Source organism: Ascaphus truei, chromosome 15 (assembly GCF_040206685.1).
Source record: "Ascaphus truei isolate aAscTru1 chromosome 15, aAscTru1.hap1, whole genome shotgun sequence".
Lineage (NCBI taxonomy): Eukaryota > Metazoa > Chordata > Amphibia > Anura > Ascaphidae > Ascaphus > Ascaphus truei.
This window is the reverse complement of record NC_134497.1, coordinates 17,775,728-17,793,187: the sequence shown is the minus strand read 5'-3', so window position 1 is coordinate 17,793,187 and position 17,460 is coordinate 17,775,728. Positions and strand designations below refer to the sequence as shown.

General features: G+C 48.7%; 1 protein-coding gene across 1 annotated transcript in view; it reads right to left on the bottom strand.

The window, feature by feature from the left end:
* Window positions 1-4,187: 4,187 nt before the first annotated feature.
* The window catches only part of LOC142466626 (uncharacterized), a 36,177-nt gene continuing 22,904 nt past the window's right edge, over window positions 4,188-17,460 (bottom strand). Inside the window, exon 16 of the mRNA XM_075571845.1 lies at window positions 4,188-4,670. Coding sequence (XP_075427960.1) covers window positions 4,623-4,670 — 48 coding nt within the window. The 3' untranslated portion in view covers window positions 4,188-4,622. The remainder of the gene's footprint in view (window positions 4,671-17,460) is intronic.

The window sequence follows — 17,460 nt, the reverse complement described above, 5'->3', positions numbered from 1 at the left end:
CATACTTCCTCCCAAACCTGGCCCTACTACCTCCTTCCACATTACTGTTGGAACTACGGTCATTCACCCAGTAGCCCAAGCACGCTGCCTAGGCGTCACACTCGACTCCTCTCTCACATTCGCCCCTCACATTCAAAACATTTCTAAAACCTGTCGCTTTTTCCTCCGCAATATAACAAAGATACACCCTTTCCTCTGTTGCTCGACTGCTAAAACTCTGACTCAGGCCCTCATTCTCTCCCGTCTTGATTACTGTAACCTCCTGCTGTCCGGCCTTCCTGCCTCTCACCTGTCTCCCCTACAATCTATCCTAAATGCTGCTGCCAGAATCACTCTACTCTTTCCTAGATCTGTCTCAGCATCTCCCCTCATGAAATCCCTCTCCTGGCTTCCGATCAAATCCCGCATCTCACACTCCATTCTTCTCCTCACTTTTAAAGCTTTACACTCTTCTGCCCCTCCTTACATCTCAGCCCTAATTTCTCGTTATGTATCATCCAGACTCTTGTGTTCTTCTCAAGGATGTCTTCTTTCTACCCCCTTTGCATGTAAAGCCCTCTCCCGCCTAAAACCCTTTCACTGACTGCCCCACACCTCTGGAATGCCCTTCCCCTCAGTACCCGACTAGCACCCTCTCTATCCACCTTTAAGACACACTTGCTTAAAGAAGCATATGAATAGCACCGTGGATAATACTATACACATGATACATAAAGCTTGGCCCACTGCAGATGCACTGACCAGAACTCCCTCCTACTGTCTCTGTATGTTCTCCCTACCTTCCAATTACACTGTAAGCTTCTCTGGGCAGGGACTCCTCTTCCTTAATGTTACTTTTATGTCTAAAGCACTTATTCCCGTGCTCTGTTATTTATTTGATTACATGTATTAGTACTGTGAAGCGCTATGTACATTAATGGCGCTACATAAAGAAAGACATACAATACAATACAATACTATAGTGCTACTCACCCCCTGTCAGGGGGTCACAGTTAAATCTCTGAGGTCCTGAGTAGAGACAGGTGAATTTTTAGGGGTGAATTTAGATTGGCCGGTTCCCTTGGTCCATGGATTTCAGCAGGAATATATCTCATAAAGAACGATTCGCGGTTTGCAGATTTTTTTATTTTTTATAATTATTACCAAGACACTCCACGGATTCCACAGCCCCGTGGACGGATTTGTAGAATCCACACCTGCGGATTCAGCAAATCTTAAGAATCCGCCAACGTTTTGCTGAATCCGTGAATTGGATTCTACAAATTCCATTCACGGGATTGTAGACAATGGTGCTTTTTGATGAATCCGGGCGGATGAAAAACGACCACATCCGCTGGCGGACTTTACACGGCAGAATGGATTTTGGGGGAAAAATGCAAGAAAATCCAAGAAATGGATTTGGCCGGAATTGCTCTTTGCTATTCCTGAGTCATCTTTGCCAAACAGTAGAAATTGAGACCAGGGTAATGCAGTTGATGTGGTCTACTTGGATTGTGCAAAGGCTTTTGATACGGTTCCACACAAGAGGTTGGTGTACAAAATAAAGAAAATTGCACTCAGTAATAATATATGCACCTGGATTGAAAACTTGTTGAAGGATAGACAAAAGAGGGTTGTCATAAATAGAAATTTTTCAGGTTGGGCTAAAGTTGTGAGTGGAGTACCTCAGGGATTGGTACCGGGACCCCTGCTTTTTAACTTGTTTATTAATGACCTTGAAGTTGGCAGCGAGAGCAAAGTCTCCATCTTTGCTGATGATACTAAATTGAGTAAGGTAATAGAATCAGAGCAGGATGTCATTTCTCTTCAGAAGGACTTGGAGAGACTGGAAACGTGGGCAGGTAAATGGCAGATGAGGTTTAATACAGATAAATGTAAGGTTATGCATTTGTGATGCAAGAATAAACAAGACAACTTACAAATTAAATGGGGATAAATTGGGGGAATCCTTGATGGAGAAGGATTTAGGAGTGCTTGTAGACAGCAGGCTTAGCAATAGTGCCCAAAGTCATGCAGTAGCTGCAAAGGCAGACAAGATCTTATCTTGCAATAAACAGGCAATGGATGGAAGGGAAGTAAATATAATTATGCCCCTTTATAAAGCATTAGTAAGACCACACCTTGAATATGGAGTACAATTTTGGACACCACTCCATAGAAAAGACATTATGGAACTAGAAAAAATGCAGAGCAGAGCCACCAAATTAATAAAGGGGATGGAAAATCTAATTTATGAGGAGAGGCTAGCTAAATTAGATTTCTTTACATTAGAAGAGAGGCATCTAAGAGGGGATATGATAATTATATACAAATATATTTGGGAAGAATACAAGGAGCTTTCAAAAGAACTATTCACCCCAAGGACAGTACAGAGGACTCTGCGGCACCCCTTAAGGTTGGAGGAAAGGAGATTTCACCAGCAACAAAGGAAAGGGTTCTTTACAGTAAGGGCAGTTACAGTGTGGGATTCGTTATCCATGGAGACTGTGATGGCAGATACAATAGATATGCTCAAAAAAAAGTTGGACTTTTTAGAAAGGAAAGTATACAGGGTTATACCAAATAAAAGTGTGTCGGTAGTGTAAACATGGGAAGGATGTTGATCCAGAGAGTAATGTGATTGCCAATATTTGGTGTTAGGAAGGAATTTATTTTTCCCCTTGTGAGATATCGTTAAGATAATGTGTCACTGGGGGTTTGTGTTTGCCTTCCTCTGGATTAAATTACTGTAAGTGGATATACTGTAGGATAAGTAAATGTGGTCTAAATTTAGCATATGTTGAATTTGATGGACATATGTCTTTTGCTCAACCTCATCTAACTATGATGACTATGATGTAACTATGTAACTACTATGTAACTATGATGAGTGTTTGCCACATTCCAGATCACAGGGCCGTAGCATTATAGCTGGTAATGTGTAATAGGAATGATGCTTCAGAGGGAACAGATCTAACACAGTTACTTTACTTCCAGGGAGAGACTTTTGAAGTGAAATTTATTTTGGCCCCCCTACCACATGAGCAAAATTCCCTGGCAGTAAATAGAGTTGATAGTGACGAAAGTGACGTCACTGCTGGCGGAAGAGGCCGTCAGTTTTACCAGCTTCCACCAGGGGGAGTCACTGGAGAGCAGGAAGGCAGCGCTGGACACACACGCACACCTCCACGAGTGAGCTGCCGACACACACAGTGATACACACACAACCTGACTGACACACACAATGATACACAGACGCACACTGACTGACGCACGCACACACCCCGAATGACGCGCACACACCCTGACTGACGCACACACACCCCAACTGACACGCACACATACACACTGACTGATTCGCGCGCATGCACTGACTGGCGCACGTGCACGCACACACTGACGCACACACACAGTGACATACACACGAGGAATTCAGAGTTACTTTAAATACAGAAGTGCAAATAGCTAAAGCACACGTTCTAAGTCACACTTCTTTGCGTTTTGGCACTGAAATTGTGCCCATCACAAATTCAATTTCTGTGACAAAAGACAAAGAAGTTTCACTTAAAAAGCGCGTGCTCGGCACACACAATTTTATTTTTAAAGAAATATTCAAACTGGGTGGTTGTCTGTCTTTTCTCCAACTTACTCTACTTTTGTTACTGTGTAACTTGCAAGGGATGCCCACTGGGAGACATCCTCCTGGCAGAATCATGTATGTATGTTTGTATTGCTCCATCCAGGCACTTCAAGAGCAGTAACAGATGCAACCAAATATAATGAGATCGAGTACATACTGGAAATAATGGCTTCCCACATAAAAGTAAACATTAGGAAAAAGAGTTATCCTAATAACGAGGTATCCGCCATTCCTCTCGTCTGTCATCCTCCCATTATAATGCATGGGGCTATGTTCTATATTGTCCAAAGTGGCCATTTCGGGTCAATGTCTGATTGAAGCAAGTAAAGGTTTTCTCCTGAAAACGTCCGAACGGCTACTCCGGAGAATAGAGAACGACTCCCTTAGTGGCCATCTTATTCTTACGCTCCTAATTGTGGTCCGAATTCATTAGCTCGGTAGAAAAAGTAGACATCTCAGCATTTCTGAATTCACCAGTTTAAGGTCAGATTTCAAAGAACAAAAAAAATAAAATAAAGAACCAGATGGCCCTGGTACTGGCATTAAGTCAAAGGAAAAAGAGACGTCCTCAGAAGCTGTGTCATTTATTTTACAGTGTCAACAATGTCAGATGCCTTCAGGCAAACCCTACGTGAAATGGTCCACATCCTGCATCGGAGCTGGCCCAGAACCAATCGTGTGATATTTCGTGCCGTCTTCTCATTCTTTATGTAACAGAGATATGTAAGGGTGACATCTTTGTTGTGTGCAAAGCAGACATGTTATTCTCTCTACCTATAGTGTTAGATTTAAATGCCGTTGGGTTCTATCCTGACACGAAATCACATCGCCCAACCTAATATAAGTGATTGCCTTTCATTAGTGAAGGTAAGCCCAGTAACGCAGTTCTTTTGTCCGCCTGTCACGATATGATCGCACCAGATTTCTGATTTAATACGTTTCTTTTCACTGCTGGTGTCGGGGGGGGGGGAGGAGGATTTTCGGAAACGTGGTGGTGTCTCCGCTAGCTGCTCTGCAGGCCTCTCAGTCTTGGAAGCATCTCAACCGAGTCCTGGAAAAAAGATGCAATTGTATAAGGCGTTCCCTTCTTTGTAAGATCAGGGCTGCTTATTGGTCAACTGTACAGATGTGGCCAGACTTACTGGTTTCGGTGCCATGATCACGTGTGGCCACCTGACCACAATGCAGCCACGTGCAATCCCGGTCCCAAAAAGGGGCCCAGAAGGATTAACGCTACTTTAATTCTCCTGGGCCACAAAATGTTCTGTTTCCGGGAGCCGTGGATTTCAGCATGTGGGTCATCGGAAATGAGACCAGTAAATCTGGCACCACCTGTTACAAACTCAGCGAAAATACGGCGCTGGGGGAGGTGGCAGCCACGAAGGCGCTGAGGGGGTCCATTCCTTTCAATGAGAACCCCGCTCGCAGTGCTTACCCTCCGGTGACGTCATCGGCGCGGTCACGGCACCGAAAGCAGTAAGCGCTGTTACATCCAGGGCCGCAGACAGATTTCCCGGGGCCCAGGACTACAGTTCTGACAGCCCCCCCCCCTCTCGGCAGTGTTACGAGCCCCATTTCACACCTTGCAAGTCCCCTCTATTTCCGTCCCTCTTCCCATATATTTATCTCCGTCTCACCTTTCACTCTACCCCCCTCCATCAATTACCCCACGCTCACCCAATCCCTGCCCCCGCCTCACATGTATTTCTCTCCCCTGCGTCACACTCTTAGTCCCTCTTTTCCGCACTCACTCCCTCTCTCCTCTCCCTCCGTCAAGTCAATTACCCCACGCTCACTCATTCCCTCCTCCCTCGCACAATTCACCCCCACAAGATATATACCAAAAAACTTCCCACCCCAAAATACATACCAAAAAAATCACCCCCCCCCAATATATACAACCTCCCCCACCCCCCCCAAATTCATACAAAAAACCCATCTATCCAATACATATAAAAATAAAATTACATATAACCTATACATACGCATGCGCAGTGACATGAGCAATGTTAAGAAGGCTCCGCAATGGAAACTACAATTCCCAGCAGCCCCAGGGTCTGTTAGTCAGCTGAGCCAGCACAGCCAATAGGGCTGCAACTACTCCCCTTATCAGCATTGATACATTGTGTGTACTGCAGCCATGCTTCCAAGCAGATATGCTTTTAAGTATATATGTTTCAAGTATTTATGAAGTTTAAAAAGGAAGACTATTGAATCCATCTCTTCTCTTCTCTTTCCTCAGGTAAAAACATATTCCAAATTGTCTCTGTCCTGATATCCTCCCCTGCTGTGTATTTAGTTCTATTTAGGTAAAAACATATTCCAATTGTCTGTCTGTAAATCATCCCCTGCTGTCTTAATTTAATTCAGCTTTCACACTTGTGCAAGACAACACCCAATCTTAGAAAACCATTTGCTTTAATGTCCCTCACATGTGCTAATTAAGTTTGTTGTGCCAGCCAGGTGACTTTGTAAAGTTATATAAGTAAACTCATAGCAGCCTTAGCTGCCTGCAGCCATGCTTCCAAGTATATACTGTATGTTTCAAGTATTTATGAAGTTTAAAAAGGAAGACCAAAAACAAGTGGAAAAGTGGACAACTCCTACTACTTCTGATTCCTGCTTTTGATCTACGTTGGAAAGGAGGATATCATCTATCCCAGACTGCACATCTCAACACTTAACTATTGCTGTGATGCCACCTTTATTTTTTGAATTTGCTGTAACCTCACTTATTTTCAAATTATGCACTTCCTTCCACTAGTCTCCTTATGTCTCTAACTCTATTCATATATCTCCATCTCTCCTTTCTTCCCCACTTCTCAGTTCATATGAACTCCTTTCTTACCTGCGTCCTCTGTCACCACACAGCTATACCCCCTGCACTAAAACACACCCCTACAAATCATCCGCACACATTCTCTTTCTTTCCATGCTTCTCCTCCTTGCTTCTGGGGATATCTCTCCCAATACTGGTCCCTGTTTTATTTGTACATGCTCGTCCTCGCCTCCCACATGCAACTTCTACTTCTTCTGGTGTTAACCCCTCCAACCTCATACCCATCCCCTGCCACCCTCCCTCCTCTCTCCCTTTCTCCTGTGCCCTTTGGAATGCTCGCTCCCTTTCTAACAAGTTCCTCTCTGTGCATGACTTCTTTCTCTCTCACTCCCTGCTTCTCTTTGCTATAACTGAGACCTGGCTCACTCAGACTGACTCTGCTCTGGAAGCTGCCCTCTCTTATGGTGGCCTTTCCTTCTCCCACACTCTGCGCCCTGATGGCAGGGGGTGGAGGCGTGGGGCTCCTGCTCTCCTCTCTCTGCTGTTACCGAACTCTTCCTATTCCCCCCTCTCTTGCTTTTCCCTCCTTTGAGGCTCACACTGTTCAGATCTTCTCTCCTCTCCCTGTCCATGTGGCAGTCATCTATCGCCCACCTACCTCTACTCATCCCCCTTCTGCCTTTCTCTCTCACTTTGAATCATGACTCTCTTTCTCTCCTCAGACTCCCCTGTTCTTCTCCTTGGGGACTTCAATTGCCACATTGATGACCCCTCTCTCCCTTGGACTTCCTGCTTTCTTTCTCTAACCTCTTCTTTTGGCCTTCAACAGTGGACTGCAGCCAGCACCCACAAGGATGGCCACTACTTAGACCTGGTTTTCACTAAAAACGTCTCTCTCTCCGATTTCTCCATTTCCCCTTTTCCTCTCTCTGACCATCACCTCATCTCATTCTCTCTATCTCGCTTCTCCCCTTCTCCACCTCCATCTACCCCTCGGTTCGGCAGAAACCTGTGCTCTATTCACTAACCTGACTTTGAGTCCACTTTACGCTCCTCCCTCTCCTCTCTCAGTTCTGCTACAGATCCTGACAACCTGGTCAGGAACTACAACTCTGCCTTGTCCTCCTCTCTTGATCTACATGCCCTGCTTTCTCTCTGATGCACTCGCCCTTCTAACCCTAGACCCTGGCTAAATTCCCACACGCGCATGCTGTGTTCCTCCACTCGTTCCTCCGAACGCCTCTGGAGGAAATCTCATACTCTCGCAGATTTCCTTCACTACAAATTTAAGCTATCCTGTTTCAACTCTGCCCTCTCGCAAGCTAAACAAGCCTACTTTTCTTTACTAATCAACATGCACAAGTCTAACCCACGCCGACTGTTCTCTGTCTTTGATACTCTACTCAAACCACCCTCAGCTGCCTCTCCTTCCTACATCTCCGCTCAGGACTTTGCTGACTATTTTAAGGAAAAGGTGGAATCCATACGGCAGAACATCCCCTCTGTTTCTTCCTCCCATCCTACACTTCTTCCTAACACTCCTCCTGCCTTCCTTGACTCTTTTTCCACTGTCTCAGAGGAGGATGTGTCGATGTTGATAGCCTCTTCTCCCTCTACCACTTGCCCTCTTGACCCCATTCCCTCCCATCTCCTAAACCTCTTGCTCCTACTATAATCCCTACGCTCACACACATTTATAACTTCTCCCTCTGCTCTGGAACCTTTCCATCCTCCTTCAAACATGCAACAGTCATACCATTACTCAAAAACACTAAGCTTGACCCTACCTGTCTTTCTAACTATCGACCTGTCTCCCTCCTGCCTTTTGCCTCTAAACTCCTTGAACGACTTGTATTCTCTCGCTTGCTCCATTTTCTCAACACCTATTCTCTCCTAGACCCTCTACAATCTGGCTTCCGCACTGCTCACTCCACAGAAACAGCCCTCATTAAAATAACTGATGACCTCCATGCTGCCAAAGACAGAGGTCATTACACTCTGCTCATATTACTCGACTTCTCTGCAGCATTTGACACCGTGGACCACCCTCTTCTCCTTCACATTCTCCATACTCTTGGTATTCGGAACAAAGCTCTATCCTGGATCTCATCCTACCTCTCCCATCGTACTTTCAGTGTCTCTTCTGCTAACACATCCTCCTCCTCTATTGATCTCTCTGTGGGGGTACCCCAGGGCTCTATCCTGGGACCTCTTCTCTTTTCTCTACACACTCTCCCTAGGTGACCTAATAACATCTTTTGGGTTTAATTATCACCTCTATGCTGACGACACACAAATATACTTTTCAACACCTGACCTTAAACCTGCTGTACAAACCAAAGTTTCTGAATGTCTCTCTGCTATATCATCCTGGATGGCCCTCCTTCGCCTTAAACTCAACATGGCTAAAACAGAGCTCCTCATACTTCCTCCCAAACCTGGCCCTACTACCTCCTTCCACATCACTGTTGGAACTACTATCATTCACCCAATAGCCCAAGCACGCTGCCTAGGGGTCACACTCGACTCCTCTCTCACATTCGCCCCTCACATTCAAAACATTTCTAAAACCTGTCGCTTTTTCCTCCGCAATATAACTAAGATACGCCCTTTCCTCTGTTGCTCGACTGCTAAAACTCTGACTCAGGCCCTCATACTCTCCCGTCTTGATTACTGTAACCTCCTGCTGTCCGGCCTTCCTGCCTCTCATCTGTCTCCCCTACAATCTATCCTAAACGCTGCTGCCAGAATCACTCTACTCTTTCCTAGATCTGTCTCGGCATCTCCCCTCATGAAATCCCTCTCCTGGCTTCCAATCAAATCCCGCATCTCACACTCCATTCTTCTCCTCACTTTTAAAGCTTTACACTCTTCTGCCCCTCCATACATCTCTGCCCTAGTTTCTCGTTATGCACCATCCAGACTCTTGCGTTCTTCTCAAGGATGTCTTCTTTTTACCCTCTTTGTATCTAAAGCCCTCTCCCGCCTTAAACCTTTTTCACTGACTGCCCCACACCTCTGGAATGCCCTTCCCCTCAGTACCCGACTTACACCCTCTCTATCCACCTTTAAGACCCACTTGCTTAAAGAAGCATATGAATAGCACTGTGTATATTCTGAACACATGATACATAAAGCTTGGCCCCCTGCAGACGCACTTACCAGAACTCCCTCCTACTGTCTCAGTATGTTCTCCCTACCTACCAATTAGACTGTAAGCTCCTCGGGGCAAGGACTCCTCTTCCTTAATGTTACTTTTATGTCTAAAGCACTTATTCCTATGATGTGTTATTTATATTATCTGTTATTTATTTGATTACCCCATGTAATACTACTGTGAAGCGCTATGTACATTAATGGCGCTATATAAATAAAGACATACAATACATACAATACAATACTGGGACCGCAAGTCAGTCGGAGCTGGGACAAGGACAGGGTAGGAGGTATGTGCAGGTGTCTGTGACATCTGCACTAGGCCATAAACCCCGTTAGGCCCCAACTCCCCTCAGTGTGTGGTTGCTGCAAGGACCGGCCCATAGGATAGGGACTGTAGTACCAGAGAGAGTGGGACACAGCCAGCCCAGTTGGCGACTTGGCGTTTTGGTGACCTGGGACTATATCACCCTCTGAGACCAGAGACATTGTAAAGGTGGATCACTCCACACGGGAGCCATCCAACATAGAGGCGGAGGCTTCGCAGATCACCCTTCTGAATCCGTGGATCTGAATGACAGCATCTGCGCGCCCGGGTGTGGCATCACCCAGCAAGTACCTTACCGCAAAATGGGCACCAACTCAGTTCTAGCGGGCAGAGTTGTCTCACACACTTGGGTGGGTGTGGGACTCTGAGGACACGGTGTTGGGAGACACGGTGTTGGGTTACGGCCCTGCGAAGCCTAGTGTTATGGTTGAGGCACTATTGTGTGTTTGGTTTATTATGATTACTCTTATGTCATTAGTAAACTTGTTCTAATTATACCATTGTGTATTGTTTATATGTGTCCTGTAACGGGGGAATTCCACACGCTAAAATCCCATAGAGGTGGAGGCGCTACCGAGCACCACTCAGGTGCACCCCAGGTTCCCAGCAGCGGAGGCTCAGATCTCCTGGGCACCATCAGGTATTGCACCACACCCATACACCATAGCCACACATCTTCCAGGGGGTGGGGAAAGTGTGCTACATATATAAACCCCCATGCATCTAAAAAAAGACCCCAATGCATTTAAAAAAAAACAATACCCCAATACATCTACCAAAGACCCCAATACATCTAAAAAAGAGCCCAAATCCATTAAAAAAATAAAGTGATACAAATAAAAAAATAAAAAACCCATATATATATAAAAAATACCTCAACTCATATCAAAATACCCCCAAAGACCCCCAATACATATATAAATACCCCCAAGCCCCATAATACAGATAAAAATTCCCCCAAGCACCCCAATATATAAACGCCGCCATTTTAATGGGCACACAAGTTCCCTTGCTGCAGATACAGTACCGGCGCTCCCTACGGAGGTAAGTATCTCTGGAGGCAGTGTCAGACTTCCCATTAGGCCCGTTTGGTCGGAAAAATGTGGGGGCGGCCAAAATTCTCGCCCCCATTTGCATTTGCTGCGCTCTCTGGCCTATTGGACCTAATGGGATGGGTCTTGCTTACCTGTGCCTGACGCCTCTGCTTCTCCTTCAAAATCGAGTGTCAAATTATGCCGCGGACGTCACAACCGACATCGCACGGCGTCTCGTTGCCATGGCAACCGTGACACAGAGACGTCCAAATGACGTCACGTTACCATGGTAACCGGACAGCATGCAACGTCATGGTGACATCCGTGGCGCCATTTGACCCCGGATTCTGAAGGAGAAGCAGTGCGGCAGACATAGGGTGACCAGATTTTCAAAATGAAAAACCGGGACACTTAAAAAAATTATTTATAAAACAATGTACATCACGTCACGCCCCCCCCGTTTCCATGACAGCAAGACACTAACGTCAGGCGGTGAGATCTTGCCATGACAATGTGGCATCACATGATGCCTCGTCACCATAATGCATCCCGTTGTCATGTCAACTTGATGCCGCGTGACGTCACAGAGCGGCTCGTTGTTATGGCAATGGGCATTACGTGACGTCGCGCAGCCATGTTGACGGAATTTGGAGGGGAGGATACAGCCAAAGGCAAGATAAAAATATAATATAAAGATCTAAAAAAAAATGTGTGTTTTTGTGTATAGAGGTGGGTCCTGAAGTGTGTGTTTCTGTATACAGAGGTGGGCCCTGCAGTGTGTGTTTCTGTATACAGAGGTGGGTCCTGAAGTGTGTGTTTCTGTATACAGAGGTGGGCCCTGCAGTGTGTGTTTCTGTATACAGAGGTGGGCCCTGCAGTGTGTGTTTCTGTATACAGAGGTGGGCCCTGCAGTGTGTGTTTCTGTATACAGAGGTGGACCCTGCAGTGTGTGTTTCTGTATACAGAGGTGGGCCCTGCAGTGTGTGTTTCTGTATACAGAGGTGGACCCTGCAGTGTGTGTTTCTGTATACAGATGTGGGCCCTGCAGTGTATGTTTCTGTATACAGAGGTGGGCCCTGCTGTGTGTGTTTCTGTATACAGAGGTGGGCCCTGCAGTGTGTGTTTCTGTATACAGAGGTGGGCCCTGCAGTGTGTGTTTCTGTATACAGAAGTGGGCCCTGCAGTGTGTGTTTCTGTATACAGAGGTGGGCCCTGCAGTGTGTGTTTCTGTATACAGAGGTGGGCCCTGAGTGTGTGTTTCTATATACAGAGGTGGGCCCTGAGTGTGTGTTTCTGTATACAGAGGTGGGCCATGCAGTGTGTGTTTCTGTATACAGAGGTTGGCCCTGCAGTGTGTGTTTCTGTATACAGAGGTGGGCCATGCAGTGTGTGTTTCTGTATACAGAGGTGGGCCCTGTAGTGTGTGTTTCTGTATACAGAGGTGGGCCCTGCAGTGTGTGTTTCTGTATACAGAGGTGGGCCCTGCAGTGTGTGTTTCTGTATACATAGGTGGGCCCTGCTGTGTGTGTTTCTGTATACAGAGGTGGGCCCTGCAGTGTGTGTTTCTGTATACAGAGGTGGGCCCTGCAGTGTGTGTTTCTGTATACAGAGGTGGGCCCTGCAGTGTGTGTTTCTGTATACAGAGGTGGGCCCTGCAGTGTTTGTTTCTGTAGACAGAGGTGGGGACTGCAGTGTGTGTTTGTGTGTATAAAGGTGGGGGCTGCAGTGTGTGTTTGTGTGTGTAGAGCAGTGATTCACAAACTTTTTTGTTTGGAGGAACCCTTTAAGTATTTCGTACAATTTTGGGGAACCCCTATCTGTTCGACGGGTAAATCACAAAATAGATGCGTAAAGCAGTAGGGGTAATAAATAATAATTAACTCATAATTTTGAATAAACAATGTGTTTATACTTTGTAATGATTTGGGTTTAAACATCCCCCCCCTGCATCTCACATCACCTCCCCCCTTCTCTCTCTCCCTCTCCCTCTCTCCCTCTTCCCATCTCCCTCCTCTCTCCCCCTCCTCTTTCTCCTCTCCCTCTATCCGCCCTTCTCTCCTCTCCCTCTCTCCCCCTTCTCTCCTCTCCCCCCTTTCTCCTCCTCTCCCTCTCTTCGCCCTTCTTTCTCCTCTCCCCCTCCCCCTCCTTTCTCCCTCCTCTATCCCATCTTATTTCTCTTGTCCCTCTCTCCACACTTCTCTCCTCTCCCTCCTTCTTTCTCCCTCCTCTCTCCACCTCTCCCTTCCACATCGCTCCCCCGATCTCTCTCCCCTCCTCCTCCTCCTCTCCCCCTAACTCCTTCTCTCTCCCTCCCTCCGCCCTTCTTCACCTCTCCCTCCTTCTTTCTTCCTCCTCTTACTCCTCACTCCCCTCTTTCCTCTCACTCGCCCCTACCTTCCGTCAATCCCCACACAAAATACATACCAAAAAAAACACCCCGCATAACAAAAAGCCTACCCCCGTCAATACATATTAAAAAGACCCCTGCCATCCCAATACATTTTTAAAAGACCCCCACCACCCCCCCCCATACATATTTTAAAAAATTGTGCCGCACAGGTAAAATTATCATCATCATCATCATCATCATCATCATCATCATCATCATCATCATCATCATCATCATCCTCATATACCCTCCCCCCTTGCATCTCCCATCTCTCCCCCACTGCATCTCCCATCTCTCCCCCCTGCATCTCCCATCTTTCCCCCCCTGCCTCTCCCATCTTTCTCCCCCCCTGCATCTCCCATCTCGCCCCCCCTGCATCTCCCATCTCGCCCCCCCTGCATCTCCCATCTCTCCCCCACCCTGCATCTCCCATCTTCCCCCCCTGCATCTCCCATCTCTCCCCCTGCATCTCCCATCTCCCCCCTGCATCTCCCATCTTCCCCCCCTGCATCTCCCATCTCTCCCCCACCCTGCATCTCCCATCTTCCCCCCCTGCATCTCCCATCTCTCCCCCACCTTGCATCTCCCATATCACCCACCTGCATCTCCCATTTCTCCCCCCTGCATCTCCCATCTCTCCCCCCCTGCATCTCCCATCTCCCCCCCTGCATCTCCCATCTCTCCCCCCTGCATCTCCCATCTCCCCCCCCTGCATCTCCCATCTCTCCCCCTGCATCTCCCATCTCACCCACCTGCATCTCCCATTTCTCCCCCCCTGCATCTCCCATCTCTCCCCACCTGCATCTCCCATCTCTCGACTCCTGCATCTCCCATCTCTCCCGCCCTGCATCTCCCATCTCCCCCCTGATCTCCCATTTCTCCCCCCCTGCATCTCCCATCTCTCCCCCCCTGCATCTCCCATCTCTTCCCCCACCCTGCATCTCCCATCTCTCCCCCCCACTGCATCTCCCATTTCTCCCCCCCTGCATCTCCCATCTCTCCCCCCTGCATCTCCCATCTCTTCCCCCCCCACTGCATCTCCCATCTCTCCCCCCTGCATCTCCCATCTCTCCCCCCTGCATCTCCCATCTCTTCCCCCCCCCCACTGCATCTCCCATCTCTCCCCCCTGCATCTCCCATCTCTCCCCCTCTGCATCTCCCATCCTACACTCCCCCTGCATCTCCCATCTCCCCCCATGCCTACCTGCGGCTGTGGGTTCGGCGGAGGCGGCAGGCTGTGAGCGGGCTTTCGGGGGGGGGGGGGAGTACGAGCCGGGGGAGGGAGTCGGGGGGACCGGGGAGCTAGAGGGAGGGCCAGAGTGCCAGGGGAGGGAGAGATAGGGTCGTGGTGCTGGGGGAGGGTGATAGAGAGCCGGGGAACCGGGGGAGGGAGAGAATCGGGGTGCTGGGGGAGGGAGAGAGCCGAGGAGCCAGAGGGAGGGCCAGAGTGCCGGGGGAGGGAGAGAGCCGGGTTGCCGGTGAGCCAGAGGGAAGGCCAGAGTGCCAGGGGAGGGAGAGAGCCAGTGAGCCAGAGGGAGGGGCAGAGTCTAGTGCCGAGGGAGGGAGCCGGGGTACCGAGGGAGGGAGAGAGCCGGGAGCCAGAGTGCAGGGGGAGGGAAAGCCTGGGAGAGCCAAAGCCCCGCTCCCCGGCAACCTCCTGCCTTGACCAATCCCCTGCGGCTCGACATTCTAAAGTCCCGCCCCGGCATTCTCCATCCAATCACCCTGGCATTAATAAAAAATATTTACTGGCCGTGCTGCTGCATCCTCCTCCCCGCCGCCCCCGAGCACCGCCACCGCGCACCGCCGCCGACACGAGGAAAAACCGGGACATTCCCGGGACTCACCGGCAACCGGGACAGCCCACGAAAAACCGGGACTGTCCCGGCAAAACCGGGACGTCTGGTCTCCCTAGGCAGACACAGGCATGTGCCTGAGGGCGGCGGATTTGCAAATTCGTCGCTGCCCAGAGTTATATATATATGTATGTGTGTGTATGTATGTATGTATGTGTGTGTATGTGTATGTATGTATGTATGTATGTGTGTGTATGTATGTATGTATGTGTGTGTGTATGTTTGTATGAGTATGTATGTGTGTGTATGTATGTATGTATGTATGTCTTTATTTATATAGCAGTCAGTGGGGGAAGGGGGGGGTGAGGGGTAGGGAGGAAAAATCCTGCTCAGCTCAAAATAGACTTTCTAGGGAGGTGCTATCAGGGTGAAACTTAGCGTATAGGAGAAGAGAGAAAGAACCCTATGTGATGCACTCAGCCCTACTAATAAAAATAATAAACTTTTATTTATTGAAAAATGCAAACATAACAAATATATTTAAAACCTAAAAAAGTGTACTGTGCAGTTCTAATGTGCATTCACTCTAAATGACCAAATAGTGTCATAACTCGTGTGGTGCACAGTAGATGCAAGAGACTGTAGATTCTCACAACATTAGTGTATGAATATAGTGGATGCACACAGTATATGACCCTGTGGGGGAAACAACTGATGTGCACTCTACACAGGTGTTATAATACACAGGCACTGGGAGCATTAGTAATGCATTGGTGGTGCAACCCTGTGTAACAAGGCTGCAATGAGGTGCATAACACTGCTGCATACACAGGGAGCCAAATGCAGACCCAGATAGGGAAAAGACCCCCCTGATGACAAATCAATGGGAGCGCTACTAGGAGGAGGGTGCAGGTAAGTATACCCCGTTATTAGCCTCATGAGAGTACTCCAGACTGATAGCCAGGACTCACACTTTGTCAGCTCCTTCCAGAGGGGGGGGAAGATGTAGTCACAACCCTGCTGTGTATGTATACTTTAGAGCTAGCCAGTGCCAGCAGAGACTCTCATATGCCTAATTTCTAGCTAGTGGGATCCACATCTGTGGCCCACATCAAAGTTTAAAGCTAATCTACAGGACGTGAACAAACTCCTATGAGTTTGACTCTGCAACAGTACAGCCGGCGTCGCTATGACGTCATAGCGACGCCGGCTGTACTGTTGCAGAGTCAAACTCATAGGAGTTTGTTCACGTCCTGTAGATTAGCTTTAAACTTTGATGTGGGCCACAGATGTGGATCCCACTAGCTAGAAATTAGGCATATGAGAGTCTCTGCTGGCACTGGCTAGCTCTAAAGCAGGGCTGCACAACACGCGGCCCGCGGGCCGCATGCGGCCCGCCTGGCCTCTCTGTGTGGCCCTCGATGAGATTTAAAAAAAAAAAAAAAACTTTGAAAAAAATTTTTTTTTGAAAAAAAAAAAAACTTTGAAAAAAAAAAAAATTTGAAAAAAAAATGGCGCCAATTCCCTGCGGTCCCGGCGCGCATGCGCTAGGCCCGCTCCGTCCCCCCCCCCCCCCTTCCCTGCTCCCAACGCGGGGCGGAAGGGGAAGCAACATGCAGCTCCTCTGCGTGCCCGCTCCCCTCCCCCTTCCCTGCTCCCAACGCGGGGCGGAAGGGGAAGCAACATGCAGCTCCTCTGCGGGCCCGCTCCCCCCCCTGCTCCCAACGTGGGCTGGAGGGGGAAGTAATAATTAAATAATTCAGCTCCTCCAGCGGCCTGCTTCTCACCGCTTCCCTCCGCGGCCAGCTTCTCGCGTCCCCCACGAGCTCACCTCCCGTGCCCTCCTCCCCCCCTTCCCCCAACCCGCGCCCCCAAGCCCACCTCCCGTCCCAGGCAGCTGCCGCAGGGATATCGGGGGCAGGAGGAGCAAGCGTCCGGCGGCAACCTGCACCCACCCGGGTCAAGGTAAGTCACTGTTAGTCACTGTCACCCAAGTCACTGTCACCCACCCACCCACTGTCACCCACCCACCCAGTCACTGTCACCCAGTCACTGTCAAGTCACTGTCACCCACCCACCCAGTCACTGTCAAGGTCACTGTCACCCACCCACCCAGTCACTGTCACCCACCCAGTCACTGTCACCCTGTCACCCAGTCACTGTCACCCACCCACCCAGTCACTGTCACCCACCCACCCAGTCACTGTCAGTGTCACTGTCACCCACCCACCCAGTCACCCACCCAGTCACTGTGTCCCACCCAGTCACTGTGTCCCACCCAGTCACTCTTCCCACCCAGTCACTGTGTCCCACCCCGTCACTGTCACCCACCCAGTCACTGTCACCCACCCAGTCACTG